The sequence below is a fragment of the Lissotriton vulgaris genome, chromosome 7 (assembly GCF_964263255.1).
Source record: "Lissotriton vulgaris chromosome 7, aLisVul1.2, whole genome shotgun sequence".
Lineage (NCBI taxonomy): Eukaryota > Metazoa > Chordata > Amphibia > Caudata > Salamandridae > Lissotriton > Lissotriton vulgaris.
Genome location: NC_141695.1, coordinates 233,680,665 through 233,699,884, shown reverse-complemented (window position 1 = coordinate 233,699,884; position 19,220 = coordinate 233,680,665). Strand labels below are relative to the sequence as shown.

General features: G+C 45.2%; 1 protein-coding gene across 1 annotated transcript in view; it reads right to left on the bottom strand.

Annotated features, from left to right (window-relative positions):
* Nucleotides 1-19,220, bottom strand: part of LOC147701272 (IgGFc-binding protein-like) — a 901,303-nt gene that overhangs the window by 786,663 nt on the left and 95,420 nt on the right. The window contains exon 11 of the mRNA XM_086929332.1: nt 18,180-18,508. Coding sequence (XP_086785458.1) covers nt 18,180-18,508 — 329 coding nt within the window. The remainder of the gene's footprint in view (nt 1-18,179; nt 18,509-19,220) is intronic.

The window sequence follows — 19,220 nt, the reverse complement described above, 5'->3', positions numbered from 1 at the left end:
AGGTCGACAAAAGACTTCTCTGACCCAGAAAGCACGTCCATGTCCAGGAACTCCTCTGACTCAGAGAGCGCGTCCGTCCGATCCTGGAGGTCAGCAAGAGACTTCTCTGACCCAGAGAGCACAGCTGTCCGATCCCGTGAGTCGACCAAGTCATGGTCCCGACAACAGCCATGGCGTCAACCACCAGAACGCGCCATAGAACCAAAGGGCACCCTTCCTATCAAGAGTAACGTAACACACACTAAGGTCTCTGATTACTCAGCCACGCCACAAGGCAATCTGTCATGTCAATCACAAACATATCCGGACATGGACCAGACACCGTCACCCCTGAAGGGGTCCGAAAGGCTGACTCAAAGGACCTATAAAAGGAAAACAGAGACAGTGGACCTTAGTCACCGGACGGGAAGGGACCTGCCAGCCAGTCCGCAGAGAAAGCCGGACATGTTAGTAGAGAGAGATCATCGGATGAGTGAAAAACATGCCCATGCACAGATAGACAACAAGTTCGTCAGACAAACCGAGGTTGTGTATGAGTTACCGAACCGAACCAAGACAGTCTCGTCAGATAATACCGTACTGTCTGATGTGCATGACCCAGAGGTGAACGACAGTGTCGCCCTCGGCCGGACAAGACAAGAGGGGGCAAGGATAGGCGCAGGTGCCCATAAAAGGACCAGAACATTGTCCACTCATGAAAGGGACCGAGCACCCGAACCAACTGTTACACCACTAGAAGGAAACATGAGGACTGCAGACCGTGAGAGTGAACAGCTCACCCGCATTGTGGTCAAGAACGCCCTGATCAAGACACCGGAAAGAGTGACCAAAGCCAAACCCACCACTGACTCGACGCTACTGAGGCTTGAAGAACAGACCGTCCGCCAACCCTTGTGGTGGATTGAAGAACTGCGAACACTGAGGACATTAATCTCACTTTGTTAAGAAAGGGGGAGATGTAGAGCTGTGTGAGGTAGTCTAGTGGTTGGGGGGTGGAGTCGTAGGAGGAGCAGGAACAGGAGGAGCCAGGGAAAGGAACTGGTCAGTTAGAGCAGGGACAGGGCAGGAGTAAGAGGCAATGAATAAAGCTCCAGTTTAGAGAAACACGCCTGTCTGTGTTTATTGTAGCAGGATGCTACACCATGTGAACGGGACAGTTGCTGGGAAGTAGATTTCCCCAAAGCGGACTCACTTAAACCCGAACAGCTCTGTATCAACTCCTGTGCTTCCTCCATATCCTTCCCTGACATTTAATGTAACATATTGGGTTCAGCTGACACCACAGGAGAGGTCAGGGCATGGCTGTCAGATACTCCTTAATAGGGGGGTTCGGTCCTGCCACCCAGAAGCGAGTGGGCGGAAGTTGTTCATGAGAATATTAAGTTTTGGCTGCTGCCATTTAGGCAGCGCAGCTCCCCACTGCTCGCACCGCAGGCGGCGGTAATCTTGCTGATTGTCACTTTTCGTGACGTAGTGGTGGCGCAGGGGTTTTCTCCATATTTACAAGGAGAGGAAAAGCCTCCCTGCGTGACTTTTTCTCTCCTTGTAAATATGGGCCCTTCACATGCAGCGCAGTGCGTGGAATGAGCGTTCCATGGGTGTTGCTGTGGGTGTTCCCACGCAACACCCTGGAACAAGCACATCTCCAGATTTACGAGAAATCATAAAGCTGGAGATGCGTGTGAACGCTACGCCACCCTAGAGGTGGCGTAGCGAGGCGCAACGAGGAGAAATGTTTTCATTTCTCCTTGTTTTTTTCTCTTTCAATGCGTGCTGCATTCTACAGCACACATTGAAAGAGGAAAAAGCCTCTTGTGATTGTTTTTGTGCAGGAAGGTGTCCGTTCCTGCACAAAAACAATCTCCCCACGACTCGGGTATCCTTTCACCATGGTGCAAGGGTGCCTGCTCCGGCGCATGGCTGCAGTTTGTGCGCCATTGCAGGGGAAAGCACAGATTGCATCTCTGTGCTTTCCAAACTAATGCAGCAAGGCACAGCAAAATGACTTGCTGCACCATGCTGCGTTACTTTGTTGTAAATCTGCCCCAAAGTGCGTTAGCTGTGGATGGCCTCTCTGTGGCCGCACCTCTGCTTGCATAATACGTTTTCACTGATTTTGTGGGAGCCAAGGCTCCCAGTTAACCTGAGCCTGGGTTTATAAACCCGTTTTAAGAAATGATGCATGAAAGTACAGCATTCACAGACGCTTGCTGACAGAAAATGGAAGTAGCATTTATGAGAAAACAGTGAAATAGGAGCAATGTTGCACCTTTTTGTATTCTGTAATCGATATATGCAGAACCACTGTTTGCAATACTAAACAGAACCCTCTAAAGGATTTCATTTTGCAACATTAAACATTACCCACTGAAATGTTTTTTTTTTTTATCGATCATGGTCACGTTTGCCAAAAAGAATAGGCAAAGCCTGTGTATAGGTTCCACCGGCAAGAATAATTGACTTTGTCAGTGCTTGTTTTCATTTTTAATTGCACTGATGAGAGCATTCATGACTTTTTCATTGTTTAAACTGTTTCCTAACATTCTGTGCTGTCTGTCAGGGACTTGCCTATAGTTTGATTTCGACTAACTGACATATTCTATGCTGTTTTGTTTCCGAGTGTGAAAGAATATATCAATTTTTCACAGCTTCAGCAGTCATTGGTCACCCAGGCCCTCGTCAGCAGCAGACTCGGCTACGGAAACACCTTCTACCCTGGAGCCCCGACCAAGCTCATCAAACGACTACAACGCATCCAAAACGCCTCGGCACGACTCATCCTCGACGTACCACGCCACAACCACATCACCCCCACCTGAGAAACCTGCACTGGCTCCCCGTCAACAAGAGGATATCCTTCAAGCTTCTTATCGACACACACAAGGCACTCCACAAGACCGGCCCAGCCTACCTCAACAGATGGCTCTCCTTCTACTTCCCCAACCGCCAGCTATGCTCTGCCAACCTCTCACTTGCCACCGTCCCGCGCATCCGAAGAACAACCACCAGTGGGAGATCCTTCTCCCACCTCGCAGCCAAGACATGGAGCACCCTCCCTGAGGGAAGGTGAACCAGTTTACCGTACCTTTTAAATGGCAGATATGCTCCTCAAACACCAGTGATTGGGTCAAAATGCAATAGTGTTAACAACTTTATACGGGAGATGTTTCCACAGCAATATCTTTTGGGTTGCAAAGGATCAAGGTCTTCACCCAGCAAATTAATATAAGAGAATTCAATCAATGGCTACACAGGAGGTTTCTCCAGTTCTTGTATAAGCAACAGGTGTACCCTACCTTTCAGCCTCTTCTCTGCACTGTGGTGGTTTACTAATGTTTTGAAGCTGGTCATGGAACGTTTAAGAGCCAGACATGTTAGCCTTATCTTACACCTGGACGACTCCTATTGATGATTTACAACCCAACAAGTCTGGCAAAAGGAGATATGAGGCAAAAGAGCTGTTGCAGGAAATAGGTTTCATCATCGGTAAACAAAAATAGAAACTGACACCACCACAAAGGATCATTTTTCTGGTTTTCAACACAGATTCACCTCAGCAACAGCTGAAACATGCCATGAAGGTGATATTCTTAAGAAATGGATTAAGGAAAACGTGCGCAAGAAAATGCTGGTCTCCTAGAGAGTGTTTGCAAAGCTGGTATGACTAAGCATCCTCAATGCCGGACATCTTTCAAAGCCCTCTACAATACAGGGCACTACAGAGACTGAAGGCCTCATATCTGTAGAAATCACTGACAGATGTAAGAGGCACTCCCGACTGGGAACAGGGGCAAGAAGGAGGAATGAGGGGTCTTTGGCAGCCAGGACAAAATTCAATGGTAGTTGTTTCCCATGGAGGCCTGGAAATGGAAGGCCATTTTCTGCTCACTGCCGGACTTGGTTATAAAGTTGGATGCAAGTTGCTCAGGCCAGGGAGAACGATGTGCAGATATCTCCATGGAAGGATTATGGAAGGAACAAGAAAAAATTATTTCAGATCAATTGCCTGGAATTGTTAGCAGGGTCATTTGTGGTGACATGCCCGCCTAAGAACAATTTCTACTGTTCCACCCTACTGTTGATGAACAATGCATCAGCCATTATATGCATAAGCAAACTAACAGGAATGAAATTAAAAATTCTGGCAGATCTAGCCAGGGCTTTGGGCATTTCTGCTTGAATACGAAAATATCCATCACAGCCCAATAACTTCTGGGGAGACAGAACTATTGTAGATTGGACCTCAAGGATTTCAGCACCTGGAAAGTGGAGAAGGAAAGGTTTGAAGAAATGGGGTTCAAACCAGATAGGCCCATACGCATCCCAGCTGGATTACCAACTTTCTATGTTCTATGGTTATAGGCTGGATCCCCTAGGAAAGGTGAGGTATATTCCTTCAGGGCCAGAGCCTGGCTTATGTGTTTCTGCAATTAGCCATGGTGACCAGAATTACCGGACAAATCAGAAGACACTAAGTGGAGCTTGTGTTGGTGACTCCACTATGGAGGTTACACATATGGTTTCCAGTACTTCTGATCCTTTCTTCAAATCCTCCAATTGTTCATCAACATCCAGACAACCTGAAAGATGTTCAAGGCCACTCAAGTCAACTGTTACTGGAAGGAAGACCCAGAGAGATGGCCTGGAGGATTACTATATGTGCTCGGATATCCTAGAACTCTAGGAAAAGGCTTTTGGTTTAATCAGGAAAACATCCTCAGACATTACTGTTACATGATATGGCTTTGCATGGCCCCATTCGTGTCGGGCGGGGATCTGGAGCAGGGATTTGTATTACATGGTGGCAGATGTAGTACACATACTGAATTTTGTTTTTGTCTGATTTAGCAGGTTCAGGGGTGACTTATCACACAATTAATGCCTGTAGGTCAACAGTATCTGCAGGACACATACCAGTTCATGGTATACATGTGGGAGATCACCAATGGTTTGTAGAGTTCTTAGAGGTATAGTACTCTGCCCCATTGGTCTTGGCAGGCTGATCAATTTTTGTTTGGGTGAGAAGTTTCAGGTAAACTTACATGTTACTAGGTCTCATCTCATGAAATACAGTGTGAGATGTTAGATCATTGGATAGATGTTCTAGGATCCTTAACCCAGAAAGGGTTACGTTTCCAGTATTTAGAAGAACCAAACCTAGCAACGTCATTTCAGTATCTAGAAATTTCCAGATGATTTGAAATTGTGTGTGGCGTGATGTATTATGGCCTATGAAAACAAGATGAAAGACCTCAGCCAGGGAGTCCAAACCAACAATTGATGTCCGCTGAGAAGCCTTACAAACTGGTTTCACCTCCAACAATCACAAGATAGGTCAGTTGGATCACAAAGCGTTCACTGATACTTCATGCACATTGGGGAGCCAACTGGATAAATTTACATAATCTGATAATCTGATAATCTGGTCCCGACACAGAACTGAAACTTTCATTCACAATAGCTAGGACATTTTACATTCTATTAAGGACACAGACAGAAGAATTATCCCACCTGGAAATCCTATCAACAGTTTTTAACACCGGGCTACATACAATATAAGTATGTGTAATTCTGTTGGCTTTAATCATGTGCAAATAGCTGCAAAGGTTCCTGATATAAAGGGAGGAACATTCTGAGAGGATAGTTCCTTAAATCTATTTGATTGCCCTTGGAAAGAAACAGAAGCAGGACTATTAATACGACGCATGGAGGAGTATGAGAAAGAGGAGGACGCTCAAAGAAAGAGGTGCTATTCCATTCTGTTTGGAAACTGTTTTGTATAACCTAAGGATTGTGGGAATATTGCTTATTTCTTAAAAGGACTCCTGAGAGCTGTAAGCCTTGTGTTATGTTGTCATCTGGTTTGGTCTGTTGGGCAAATAAAACTCAGAAATGTAATGCTTTATCCTCACCTTTGTGTCTCTGGAATTGAAACTTTGCTTCAGGGTAGCTAGTTATGTTTACAGTGAGACAAATAACATGCCAGGACTAATAAAACAAGTTAGTAGACCAGGAAGACACCCATTTACAGGATGGCTGAAACAGGAGAACAGATTACAAGATCCCCCAAAGACTAATGGATGGCTGAGCAACCTTTTGCAGAAAGACCTTAAGGTGACACGTCATTGTTTTCCAGCTTATCGGACAATCATGTTGATTGGGTAACCGATGCTTTTCTACCCTAGTGGAATACAGGTGTTAGCTATGCCTTCCAGCCTTTGCTGCTGTTACACAGAATGCTGCTGCGAGACTCGAGGCAACACTAGTGTGAATTTACCTCATTTGGGTGACTTAGATGAAGTACTTAGTATTTCTGGTACACTCAAGGAATGGCTCAATCGTTTATACTCAGAGTCTGGGATCCACCCGAGGTCCCCTGTAGACTAACGGGATAGTTATAGAAAGCCTTCCATTGGTAACCCAACGAATTTCAGAGGTAGGAAGTCTACCACAGGACATTTGACCAAAGATCACCCAATTGATATTACTGTAGCAGATGTCGAGCAATCTTAAAATGCTTGCTTTGAGATGGGAATCCGAAGGTTTTCTTCTAGTAGCACAACTGAAAGTGAATTTGTTGATAGCTAATTGTCAGGAGACAATAAGCAAAAAATGGCAATATAAACTTGTGAGACAAAGTCTCTTTGAATAATAAACTCAAAAAACAAACATAAGAGGACTGGTTAAGAACACAGGTTGGCTGATATGGACAGATATGTAAGTACCCGGGACTCTACAGTGGTGCTTAAAAGTCAAATAGTGTTGTATGTTTAACTAACTACATCCCATTTAAGTCTTGCTATTTGCAATCAAATTAATGTAAGGTAGCAGTTTTTGCTGAAATAAACTAAGAAAAGAAACACATCATGTCAATAGGCTGCAAGGAGTCTGATGACTTTTATTCATCTCTGCAGCTTTCCCTAAAGCATTCTTTGCATTGGGCACCACTAGTCCTGTCCAGGCTCCGTACCACTGATGGTCGACAGGCAGCTCCACCAACTACTCTCGTGGTGCATTATCAGCTACCATCTTAAGTTCTCAATAGAGGTATGCAGTGAGTGTAACTGCACTGCATCTGCAGCTAAGCCGCCCTACATCAACAATTTAAATGAATACAATATCCTTAAATGGACTCTTAGCAACAAACAGAAATAACTATCTATCGATTATTTAATATAGTGTGTGTGTATATTATATCAGTCTCTTTCCTAGGTGATTTATTTAAGCAATATGCACACTTCTGCGTGATCTTTTCTGTGCTCGCATGTGTTTATTTTCTCCTCATAATTAAATTCAACACTGAATGTAAAAATTCTATATTATTGATAAAATAGTTTTAACATCACCAGATACCTCACCCTGGAACACGAAGCAGCAATAACTCCACCCTCTATGTACAATAGCGCCATCAAATGTATACACACATTGTACAAGATTTGTAACTGGCTAAGTAAGAACACTGTATTCTTAGTAGCAGTATGATAATCAATGCCAGTTAGCACTTGAAGATTACAACATACTCCACATAATATTAATTATCCAGTATAGAAGGTGCCCTCAAATAGATTTCATCTTTACTTAGTCCTCATTTACATTTTGATTTGCCCAATATTGGATAAGCATCAACTGTAGGTAATTTTCTGCATTAGCCTTCATAATGTCGACTGTGCTTTCTTGCGCTCCTCTACAGACTAATCATTTCATTTCCAGGTCCACACATAACAGTGGTGTTCCCTAGTGAGCTTATATAAGTGCTACATGTTCACTTAAACAACAAAAAAAGGGTAAAAAGACGCATGGAGACCAAACCACACCCTTTACGTTCTTTAGCGACATTCTATAGCGGTGTATTGTAGCCTTGAGCAATTACAATTTATGCCAGCATGTAATAGGATAGGGGGAAAAAATGGTTTATTTGGGGTTTGGTTCACTCACAAAACCCAATGCACTGCATGCGTGGGAGCTTGTGTATTTTCTTGGAAACTAGGTGGGGATTCTCTGGTAACGCTGCAATGATTTCCCAAATTACACAGCTCAAGCTCCGCCGACTGCATTTTCAAAATCCAAACGTGTCCCAGAAGAACCCGGGGGCCTTCTAAGGCCCTTGATTACAGAAACTATTGCAAAAACGCTATTAAATTAAAAAAAATATCAATTGCGAAAGACATGCAATGGGAGTGGAGCTAATTTTTCTCCACACTTAGCAAAGAGATGAAGTTCAGTTTCCAATGTCCTGGTGAGGAGGCGTTTATTGAAGGTATGGACTGCTGTCTCAATCAGTACTGCTCAATAAAGAAAACAAGCTCGACCCTCGCGCAGCAGCAGGGGAGGGGGCCTCGGAGATTCCCTTGCGGAGCCTGCGACCATATGGCAGCACCATATGGCGCTGCGTGCTCCCACCAGGAAATCTCTAGACGTGCACGTGTTGCCATTGCAAGCAAAAGAACGCATGCACGTCTTTGCAGGAAAAGCTGTGCCGATGGCATTAGGTCTCTCTCCTAAGCAGCGCATGCGTGCTGCGTAGGCGAGACCTAAAAATGACAGACAAGCCTGGTGGGAATGGCAACAGTGTGTGGGATGTTGGTGGTAAACCATAATGAGATTTTCACAGAAGGGAGTAAAAGGTTTCCATGGCAAACAAGCATTGGCATAGCAAATAGGTCTCACCTTAGGATCGAATAAGTGTTTAGCCATGCAACAGTTAATGTTGTTGCACCAAGGATATTGTGTTGCATAACTAAATATTTATAAGGTCCCAAAAGCGAGACCTATTGGCTATGCCAATGCTTGTTTCTTAGGGCATGGGAGATTAAGTGAATTGCCCAGACCACTGGCTGTTTTGCCTATCGAAGACTCAAACCTCGTTCCTCCAGTTCCAAAGTCGACAACTCTGCCAATAGTGCCACATCACCTGCTGTGATCAGTGCTTCACAGGTGCACTGTGTCTGCACTAACAGGCAAGGTGTTCAAAGTCAGGTTATAGCACGCAAGTCTGGTACATCCTGGATCACCTCATGTCTGCCTGTGGTCTACATAAAAAGCCTCACGTGTGACTCAGTGCGCGCTGGAGCAACTCACATCTTCCCTATTGCACACTAAAAAACTTCAAGTGTTCGAACTCACCAACCTACAATTTACAATAAAAAACAAGTTATTAACTACATAGGCAAAACCAAATTAATTTACCAGTGCTTGTTGTAGGTGTTGCCTAGGCAATCTATACCCATCACACATTACAATCTTTATCTCGGATGCACTGTTCACTGAATGAAATATTTTACTTTGCTCTTTCACTGCAAGGTTACTGATGACTCAAAATGAAAACCAGATCAATTGTCTTTGAAGATACTCGTCTTCTTACTTTTTGAAAACACGCCACTAGTCAAATCTGGATTAACCACAAGATGGCAGGAGTGTGTAAGGCAAATTAATCCATACAGCATTAATGCTATAAGAGGAACAGTTTTGTCGCCTCTCTCTAAATAGCACAAACATAATACTGTCCTTGTGCTGCGTGCACATGTCATCAATGTGAATCCCAGAACTGCTTAATTTTATAGAAAAAATTAAGAAAACGGCCAGAAACAAACCCATGCGTGATGAGACCCCCTACAGTACTGAATTCTTCGGATGCTCAAACTAATGTCACAGTTTGCATATTTGGTTGTGTACGGACAGGTAAGGAAACAACGTAAAGAAAGTAAAGGCATGCCCTAAATACATAAGCAGTATGCCCCATTTTATAAAAATATACAGCACAAATTGCTAATTTGTCCCAATCTAAGTTTGAAGCATATCACTTAATACAGAAGGCAACATTTTCAGCAGAAAGACAGAATTAAAATCAGGGCCGTGCAAAATTCACTATTCCAGCGTCATCTTGCTTTACACTTGATCCTCAAAATTCCCAAAGTCAAGCTATTACGCAAGTTTTAGCATGGGGACAACAAGACAAACAAGCATTTCAAAGAAAAGCAGGGCGGAAATCAATTAGTAACAGGATACTATGGCTAAGGCCATAAATTGCTTTAGCAGACAAAAAGCAAAATGCACCCGCCTTTGGCCAATTGCGTCCTTTCATTTTTTGAAAGCCACACGCAAAGGCCAATTGATGTGAGAACTACACGCACGAGTTTTCAGAAAGCTTTCAGAATATCTGGATTGATGCCAAGATGACCTCTCCTAGAGCAACACATGCACTGAGCTAGGCGAGACCTAAAAATTTGTAATTCAGCAGGAAATTATTCCTCTTAATCCCTTCGGTGCTCATGACGAGCTCAGCTCGTCATGAGGCACGGTGCTCGTGTGCTCATGACGAACTGAGCTCGTCATGACCACATCCATTATCATTATGGCCCAGCACAGCAGAGGAATTTCCTGCGCAGCCAAGGTGTTAAGTGCCTATGTTAGGACCGGGCTATTTACCACCATAAGGAGTGGACATGTTCTGCATAGCTTTGCTTCTTTGAACCTTTAATCTAAAGAATGTGTCTCACAAAAGAGGAGAGATAACCCACAGAAGGGTTGTATCTGTCAACTCTTCTCCGACTCTAGAATACATGCTGCCTGCCGCTGCACAATGCATAGTTTTTATAGGCAGTCAAGAAGTTGTTTACCTTCTTTTCTCAACTGAGTGCTGATTACATTCTTGCACTTGCTTGCTTCTTTATCATTAAAAATGTTAACTTCTCCTTTGGAGAAGAGAGGAGAAGTAATGACATGGCAGCACAATTTCCAAAGGCCATCACCAACTCCCACCAGATATTTCTTTGGTGAGTAGTCTTTCTAAGAGATAATTTATTTACTTAGATCCGACAGATGTTTTCAGATACAACAGTAAACATGAAGTAAAATACATGTTCATTTGTCTTTGCAGGTAATCATAACTCCCGCCACCGTGGACTCATGGACCCAAAAAAACATTTAGGTTTGGATTTTTCAATAGCTCTAAAATTGACGATTAGTTGCTTACGGGCTATTTGACATTTATACATGCTGGACTAATGCAAAACTTATGCTTCCTGGGAAATTAACAGTATTTCCTCAGTGTCTGTAATGCTCACTTGAAAATATAAGGACCTTCAGCTTCTTGTGATAGTTACACAAAGCAAGCTTTGAAATATAGTCTATTTGAGTTATTTTTTTTTCTGTACTTTATAAATTAAATGTGAAGACAATAGCAGTTGATTTCATTGTCTCTTGTTTGTTGTTGGTTAACCAGGAATGTCATGCAAAAGGCTTTAAATATGCATTGACCCTCAAATGAACCAAAAAAAACGTTGTCTCACTTAGAGAATGATTACTTTCTCAACCCCTTTCTGCCCAGCTCCAGCCATGATTGCCTGACCAATTCTGTGTTGCAGTTTCTGAACGACCAGAGACAAAAAGATATTTTCAGTGACGCTCTTATTTTTTTTTCTTAAGCTGACCTGTGGAAATCGCATCTTTTAAAAAGGGTCTGTATTGACTTTATGGGACATAGGGAAAAACTTATTTTAATCATTGTTATCTCTGCATCTCATTATCCCATGTTTTTCGGTCGAGCCTGGGCAGCACATGCGCTGCTCTGAGAGGCAAGCTCATTATTCAGCAGGGTGCCCGCTTTCATCAAATACGGCAGCTTCGGGAGGACAGGCCCTTTTACTGCACAGCGTAAAACTTTTCTCTCCACTGGCGTCGTGCTTCATTTTTCAGTATAAGACACAATTGATGGACAAATTGCAGAACAAATCAAAACATTCACCCCAGCCAAGAGATCTGAGTTAAATCCATCATTTTTTCATCAAATGCAGTGTCTTTCTGAGGAATGGGGGGCAGGAGCTTTTAATGCAAAGCATAAAACCTTTCTCTACACAGGCGCTTGCTTCATTTTTTTAGCCCGGCACTCACTTTCATCAAATGCTGCAGCTTTGGTCGGTCGGGTCCAAGGAGAGACCGATTGCATTGCACATGCTTATTAGCAGTTGTAAATCGTGTCCATGAGTCTGTGCACTGAATGTGCATATTCGGTGATGCATAGAAATTACCATGCACATGGTATGCTAGATGTGCATGGAAAGGCACGCACAACTAGTGCCTAGATCATATTATGCATACAGTATATTGCAGAGCTGAATGTATGACGTTACAACACATAGTTTTACAACGCATGCCTTAACAACGCATTTTTTACAAAGCAAAATCCTTTACAACGCATTCCATTACTACGCATGCCATTACAACAAATTGTCTAAAAACTACCTTTACACCGCATTCCATTACAACACATACTACCTTTACAACGCATACCATTACAACGCATATCATTACATTGCATGTATGGTAAGTATTGGATAGTATAGGGGCAAAAATTACTATTCTAACTCCACGGGGTGCAACAGTAGGGTAAGTGTTGGATAGTGCAGGGGTAAAAATTACTATACTAACTCCAGGGGGTACAAGAGTAGGGTAAGTGTTGGATAGTGTAGGGGTAAAAATTACTATTCTAACTCCAGGGGGTGCAACAGTAGGCTAAGTTTTGGATAGCTTAAGGGTCCTATGCATTGTGATATTATGCATTGTAATGGTATGCGTTGTAATGACTGCGTTGTAATGACATGCATTGTAATGGTATGCGTTGTAGTGTCATGCGATGTAATGGTTGCGTTGTAATGGCATGCGTTGTAATGGATCTTGCGTTGTAAAAGTTTCATTGTAATGGTAGTGCGTTGAAAAAGTTGCGTTGTAAAGGTTGTTTCCCGCAGAGCTGAGACCAATGAAGATTTGTTCCTGTTAGAAAAAGGTTATGACAGAAACATCACCTTATTGAAGACATTATGGCCATTCTTTAGGGATGTGGTCCCATTTTCTTTTGCATACAATTATTTGTGATAGACGCACTTCAAAATTAGGAGAGGAGCATGCAAAATTGGAGAATTGTGTTTCATTAAGCATAAATTATTTTGTGTTATTTCTCTTTTTCGACTTTGTGGGTCTCTTTACTATTACTTGTCCTTAACCACTCCTTCAGCAGTAGAATTGTGTATATAAATTGCATGGATTCCCATAACACTCCTTGCTTCCAACTGCTGGTTATGTATGTGTAGGGTTTGCTCACTTGGGACTCAAATTTCTGCAAGCTTGTCTCAGACTTTAACTTTTTGTAAATGTAGTCAATTTTCCACATGTGCAAAGTATGATATGTTTTAGCAATAGACAATGAGAACAACATTCACTTATGTAAACTAGATGCTTAGATGGGTATCTCTATAACCTCATAAACCCCTGAAAGGGCAACCATCGTTCATGTCTGCAGACCCAGAGCTGGTGTTCATCTTCCTCATTAGCTCTCGGGGTATTCTCTATATGGCCAGGATCTCTTTATCCAATCCCTTTATCCCTGCAGCAACTGAACCTCATCCATGAATATTCTGCAGGAACCGGAACTAACACCCTGAAAACAATCCTGAAACAAATTTTCCTCTATCTATCAATCAATCAAGCAGAGCATTTATAAAGCGCGCTACTCACCCGTGAGGGTCTCAAGGCGCGGGGGGGGAGAATGAAGTAGCTACTGATCGAACAGCGAGGTCTTAAGGAGTCTCCTGAAGGTCAGCAGATCTTGGGTCTGTCACAGGTGAATGGAGAGGATGTTCCATGTCTTGTTGGCGAGGTGGGAGTATGATCTGCTGCCGGTGGTCGTTCGGCGAATGCGTCGGATGGTGGCGAGGGTGAGGTCAGCGGAGCGGAGCTGGGGGTTCGTGGTGTAGAAAGTGAGTCATTCGTTGAGGTATGCTGGTCCGGCGCTGTGGAGTGCTTTGGGGGCGACGGTGAGGAGCTTGAAGGTGATCCTCTTGTTGACCGGGAGCCAGTGCAGGTCTCTTAGGTGGGCGGTGATGTGGCTGTGGTGAGGGATTCCGAGGATGAGGCGTGCAGAGGCGTTTTGTATGCTTTGGAGTCTCTTCTGTAGTTTGTCCGTGGTTCCCGTTTAAAGGACAATGCCATAGTCCAGCCTGCTGCTGACGAGGGCTTGAGTTACCGTCCTTCTGGTTTTGGTGGGGATCCATCTGTAGATCTTGCGGAGCATGTGGAGGGTGTTGAAGCAGGAGGAGGAGACAGCATTGACTTGCTGTGTTATGGAGAGTGTTGAGTCCAGGATGAAACCCAGGTTGCGTGCGTGGTTGGTGGGTGCCGGTGCAGCTCCCAACGTGGCCAGCCACCAGGAGTCATCCCATGCGGAAGGGGTGGCGCCGAGGATGAGGACCTCCCTATTATCGGAGTTCAGTTTCAAACGGCTGGTCTTCATCCTCTCTGCAACGGCTTTCATTCCCTCGTGGAGGTTGGATTTGGTGGCGGCCGGGTCCTTGGTGAGGGAGAGGATCAGCTGGGTGTCGTCGGCGTACAGGATGATGTTGAGATGGTGCGACCGGACGATGTTGGCGAAGGGGTGCCATGTAGATGTTGAAACGGGTCGGGCTGAGGGATGATCCTTGGGGTACGCCGCAGGTGATCGTGGTGGCTTCGCATGTGAATGGGGGTAGACAGACTCTGTGGGTTCTGCCGGTGAGGAAGGAGGTGACCAAGTTCAGAGTTTTGTCACGGATTCCTGCGTCATGGTGGCGTGTGTGTAGGGTGTGGTGGCAGACGGTGCCAAAGGCGGCTGAGAGGTCCAGGAAGATGTGGGCCACGGTTTCGCCTTTGTCCAGCAGGGTCCTGATGTCGTTGGTGTCGGCGATGAGGGCGGTTTCGGTGCTGTGATTGCTGCGGAAGCCAGATTGGGAGGGGTCCAGGTTGCTCTTCTCCTCCAGGAAGTGGGTTAGTTGTCTGTTGGCGGTCTTCTCAATGACTTTAGCTGGGAACAGGATCAGGGAGATTTTTTGAGGTCTTTTGGGTCCGCCTTGGGTTTCTTGAGAAGGGCGTTGATCTCGGCCTGTTTCCAGTTCTCCGGAAGAGTGGCTGTCTCAAAGCAGCTGTTGATCTTTCGGAGGTGGGGTGCGATGATGGAGCTTGCTTTGTTGAAGATGTGGTGTGGGCAGGGGTTGGAGGGAGAGCCGGAGTGGATGGTGTTCATGATTTTGATGGTGTCTTCGTAGTTGACCTTGATCCAGGAGAGCAGGAGGTCGGTGTGCTTGGTGGGTGTTGAGTTAGGGGTGTCGGCGTCTGTCGTCGGTGTCAGGGAGTGAAAGCTGTTTTGGATGTCTGTGATCTTGCGGTAGAGGAAGGTGGCCAGGGAGTCGCAGAGTTCTTGCGACGGTGGGATGTCATTCGTGTTGGGGGAGGCAAGATTCTTTCAAGATGCTGAAGAGCTCTTTGCTGTTGTGTGTGTTATTTTTGATGCTTTCCTTGAAAGAGGTCCTTTTGGCGGATTGGATGAGTTGGTGGTGCTTGCATGTAGCGTTCTTGAGGGCTGCGTGGTTGTCTGGTGTCTGGTCTTGGTGCTACTGATTCTCAAGTCTACGGCAGGTTAGTTTGGTGGTCTGGAGGTCAATGTTTAACCAGATGGCTCTCGTGTGGGTGCGCCTGTTGGAGAGTTTCCTGATCGGGGCGAGGGTGTTGGGGCAGTTGTTGATCTATTGTCTGAAGTTTTGGGCTGGTGTGTTGGTGTCAGAAGGCTTGGATGGAGGGTCTCGGGCGAGGGTGGTGAGGAGCTGGTCATAGGTGACTTTGTTCCAGCTGCGGTGAGGGATTTGTTGTGGTTGGATGTGTGCAGTGAGTTTCTCGAAGGAGAAATGGATGCAGTGGTGGTCGGTCCAGTGTAGTTTTGTGGTGTGGCTGAAGGTGACGTGGTTGTTGGCCTAGAAAATGGGGTCGAGTCTGTGTCCGGCAGGGTAGGTGGGTGTTGAGACGAGCTGTTTGAGTCCGAGGTTGGCTAGGTTGTCAATCAGGGTTGTGGAGTTGCTGTTGTTGGAGTTCTCGAGGTGGAAGGTTTTGGTCTCTGAGGAGGATGTAATCAGTGGAGGCGAGGGCATGCGTGCTGATGAGGTTTGCAATGGAGTCGCTGAACTGTGGTCAGGGTCCCGGGGGTCTGTAGACAAGGGTTCCTCTGAGGGTGGTGTTGTGATCAACGTGGATCTGGAAGTGTAGATGTTCGGCCATGCTGAGGGAGTCTTCTGTGTTCTGATGGTGTTCCTGTGGACAATGGCTATTCCTCCTCCTGGTTTGTTGTTTCGGTCCCTGCGGGTGATTTTGTAGCCGTCCTGGATGGCTATGGCTATGTCGGGTGCCGAGGAGGGGTTTATCCAGGTCTCCGTCAGGAAGGCGACGTCCGGGGAGGATGAATCGAGAAGGTCCCAGAGTTTGACGCAGTGCTTGTGAACTGAGCGGGTGTTGAGTAGTATGCATCTGAGACTGTTGTGGCCTGCTGTGGTGGGACGTGCCTGTGTGAGCTGGCTGGTGTAGCTGCAGTTTCGACAGGTGAAGGGTCCGTGGGTGAGCTTCGGGGTGGCATGTAAGTAGACGGAGGGTTGGCCAGCGTTGAGTCCGTGGAGGGTGTTGGTGTCGTAGCGGCTTCAGGTGCCGTGGCACTTGTGGGGGCTAGGGCGTCTTGCGCTGGGTGTGGTCCAGGCACAGACGGGCGCAGACAGGCTTGCCTTAGGCGCGCCTTTGGCGTGCCAGCGGGTCATCTGCTGCGCGACCGCAGGGCGGTCAGCTTTTGTATGGGAGGGAGGAGGGACGAGAAGCTAAGAGACGGAAGTGGGGTGGAAGGGGAGGGGTCAGTGGAACAGCGGCAGAAGGAAACAGAGAGAAAACAATAAACACAACGAGGGGGCACAGATGAGCAAAAATGAAAATAAACGGTAGCAGGCACAATTACAGAAGTTAAACTGACGAAAACAGTACCAGGTACAAATACAGCAAGTCAATCACTCAGCAAAAGCGGAATCAGGGTAGACTTGAACCCAGCAACAGAGGGGATGGCTGGCATCAAGGCGACGCAGAGCACCACGGACCTGCCGGGGAGGGTGAGGTCCTGGGACCAAGGTCTGAGGACTCATGCAGGCTCCCCCGCAGCGATCGGCATTTGTAGGGGAGGTGGGAGGGACAAACAGCTGGGAGGAGGGAGCGGGGCGAAAGGGGATGGGTCAGTGGAACAGTGGCTGTGGGAACACAATAAAAACAACTAGTCGGCACAAATGAGCAAAATTAAAAATAAACGGTAGCAGGCACAGTTCAAAAGTTAAACGGATGGAAACAGTACAAGGCACAAATACAGCAAGTCAATCACTCAGGCAAAAGCGGAATCAGGGTAGACTTGAACCCTGCAACAGAGGGGATGGAGGGTCATCTGCTGCGCGACCGCAGGGCGGTCAGCTTTTGTATGGGAGGGAGGAGGGACGAGAAGCTAAGAGACGGAAGTGGGGTGGAAGGGGAGGGGTCAGTGGAACAGCGGCAGAAGGAAACAGAGAGAAAACAATAAACACAACGAGGGGGCACAGATGAGCAAAATTGAAAATAAACGGTAGCAGGCACAATTACAGAAGTTAAACTGACGAAAACAGTACCAGGTACAAATACAGCAAGTCAATCACTCAGCAAAAGCGGAATCAGGGTAGACTTGAACCCTGCAACAGAGGGGATGGCTGGCATCAAGGCGACGCAGAGCACCACGGACCTGCCGGGGAGGGTGAGGTCCTGGGACCAAGGTCTGAGGACTCATGCAGGCTCCCCCGCAGCGATCGGCATTTGTAGGGGAGGTGGGAGGGACAAACAGCTGCTACTGCTAACAATTATACCACAAGTCGATTATTACGCCATACGGTAAGAATCTTATTTTAAAGTACTTAGAGTGTGACTCATTCGGAGTAATAATAAAGCATGAATGTTATACAGAACTTGGGATTCAATACCTTCTCAATAATTATTAACAAGGTACATTTGTGGCTTGATTTCCCGTTCCTTAGAATTAAAAGAGAAGCTTGGGATAATTTTTAGCCGAACTCACAGAATGATATTATTTCCAGTATTATTGTTGTTCCAGTATTAAATTAGTCTAGGTGCACAAGCAATGTACACATTTTATTTTACTAAAATTCTCTGTCGGGATTCTTGCTCTAAAAATTAATCTTTTTGGCTTCAATGACAGTAATTAAATGGACACAATCAGATTACTTGTTCCTATTTTAATCAAAATGGAAGCCACAAAAGACAAACTACTAAAGTATTTTTTGTTGCTTTTCGAATATCCCTTTCGGGTTACTCACCCTTATCTTTCCAATTTCACCCTTGTAGATGGATATCTTGTAGCCGTACACATAGATGTTAACCAATCGCACATAGGAAACTACTTGGTTCCCTCGGTTGTCGTTCTTCTCATCAATGACGAATGGGACGAGCGTAGGGTCGGTGCCGCAGTACTTAGAAATGGTGTAGGAACATGTGCCCTGGAAGTCATAGTTGTACCCATCATAGGTATGCAAGTGAGGATCTCCCCATCCCCAGCAGGTGCCTGAATAGTCTGGCACACACACTGGGTTTCCATCCTTGATCTTACAGGTCTCCTTTGTTCGACATTTCATAGATTTGCAAGGGTCTGAAATAGGGCATAAATTGTAGATTTTAGAATTTAGCATGTTCTTGTGACAGTTTTAACATTCTGGCAAGAAATGTAATATTTGAACATTAGCTGTCATTCTCGCTAAGTAGGTCAGAGGTTTATAATCAACAAGATTGCGCTCTTATTATGCTGATAGGCTTCTTATATTGAAATTTGGAAAGGACTATGATTGAATATTCCCATTGTACACTCTCATTCTCCCTCCAGCAACATCCCGTCCTCTGTCCAAGGGTGAGAATGCTTGCAAGAGCCCTAATTGATTGAACGTTGTAGAAAACGTGATTAATCTCTGTTCTCAGTATGCTTTTAAAAATTATTGACTTGAGCCAATGATGTCTGCCCACAGTTCCTCGAGGGCCACTCACAAAATTATATACCACTTCAATATTTTCTGCACCGTTCCATTAACATATTTCTTATCCAGTGACAAAGCCATAGAAGGCATTACAGTGTGGACAGCAAGACAGTGTTTGTGCCGCAGGAGCAATATTGTCCCAGAAAACCTTTGACAAAAGAGCATAAGTAACTCCAATCATTTGTGCTGGAAGAGCAATGCCAAGTGTACTAATGTCTAACACTGTTATTCAAGTCATACTAAAGGAATTATAGTTCTAAAAAATATGATCATCAGATGTACAGCGCCAGAGAATGCCATCAAAATGATAATTCCAAGTACTGTGCTCAACTG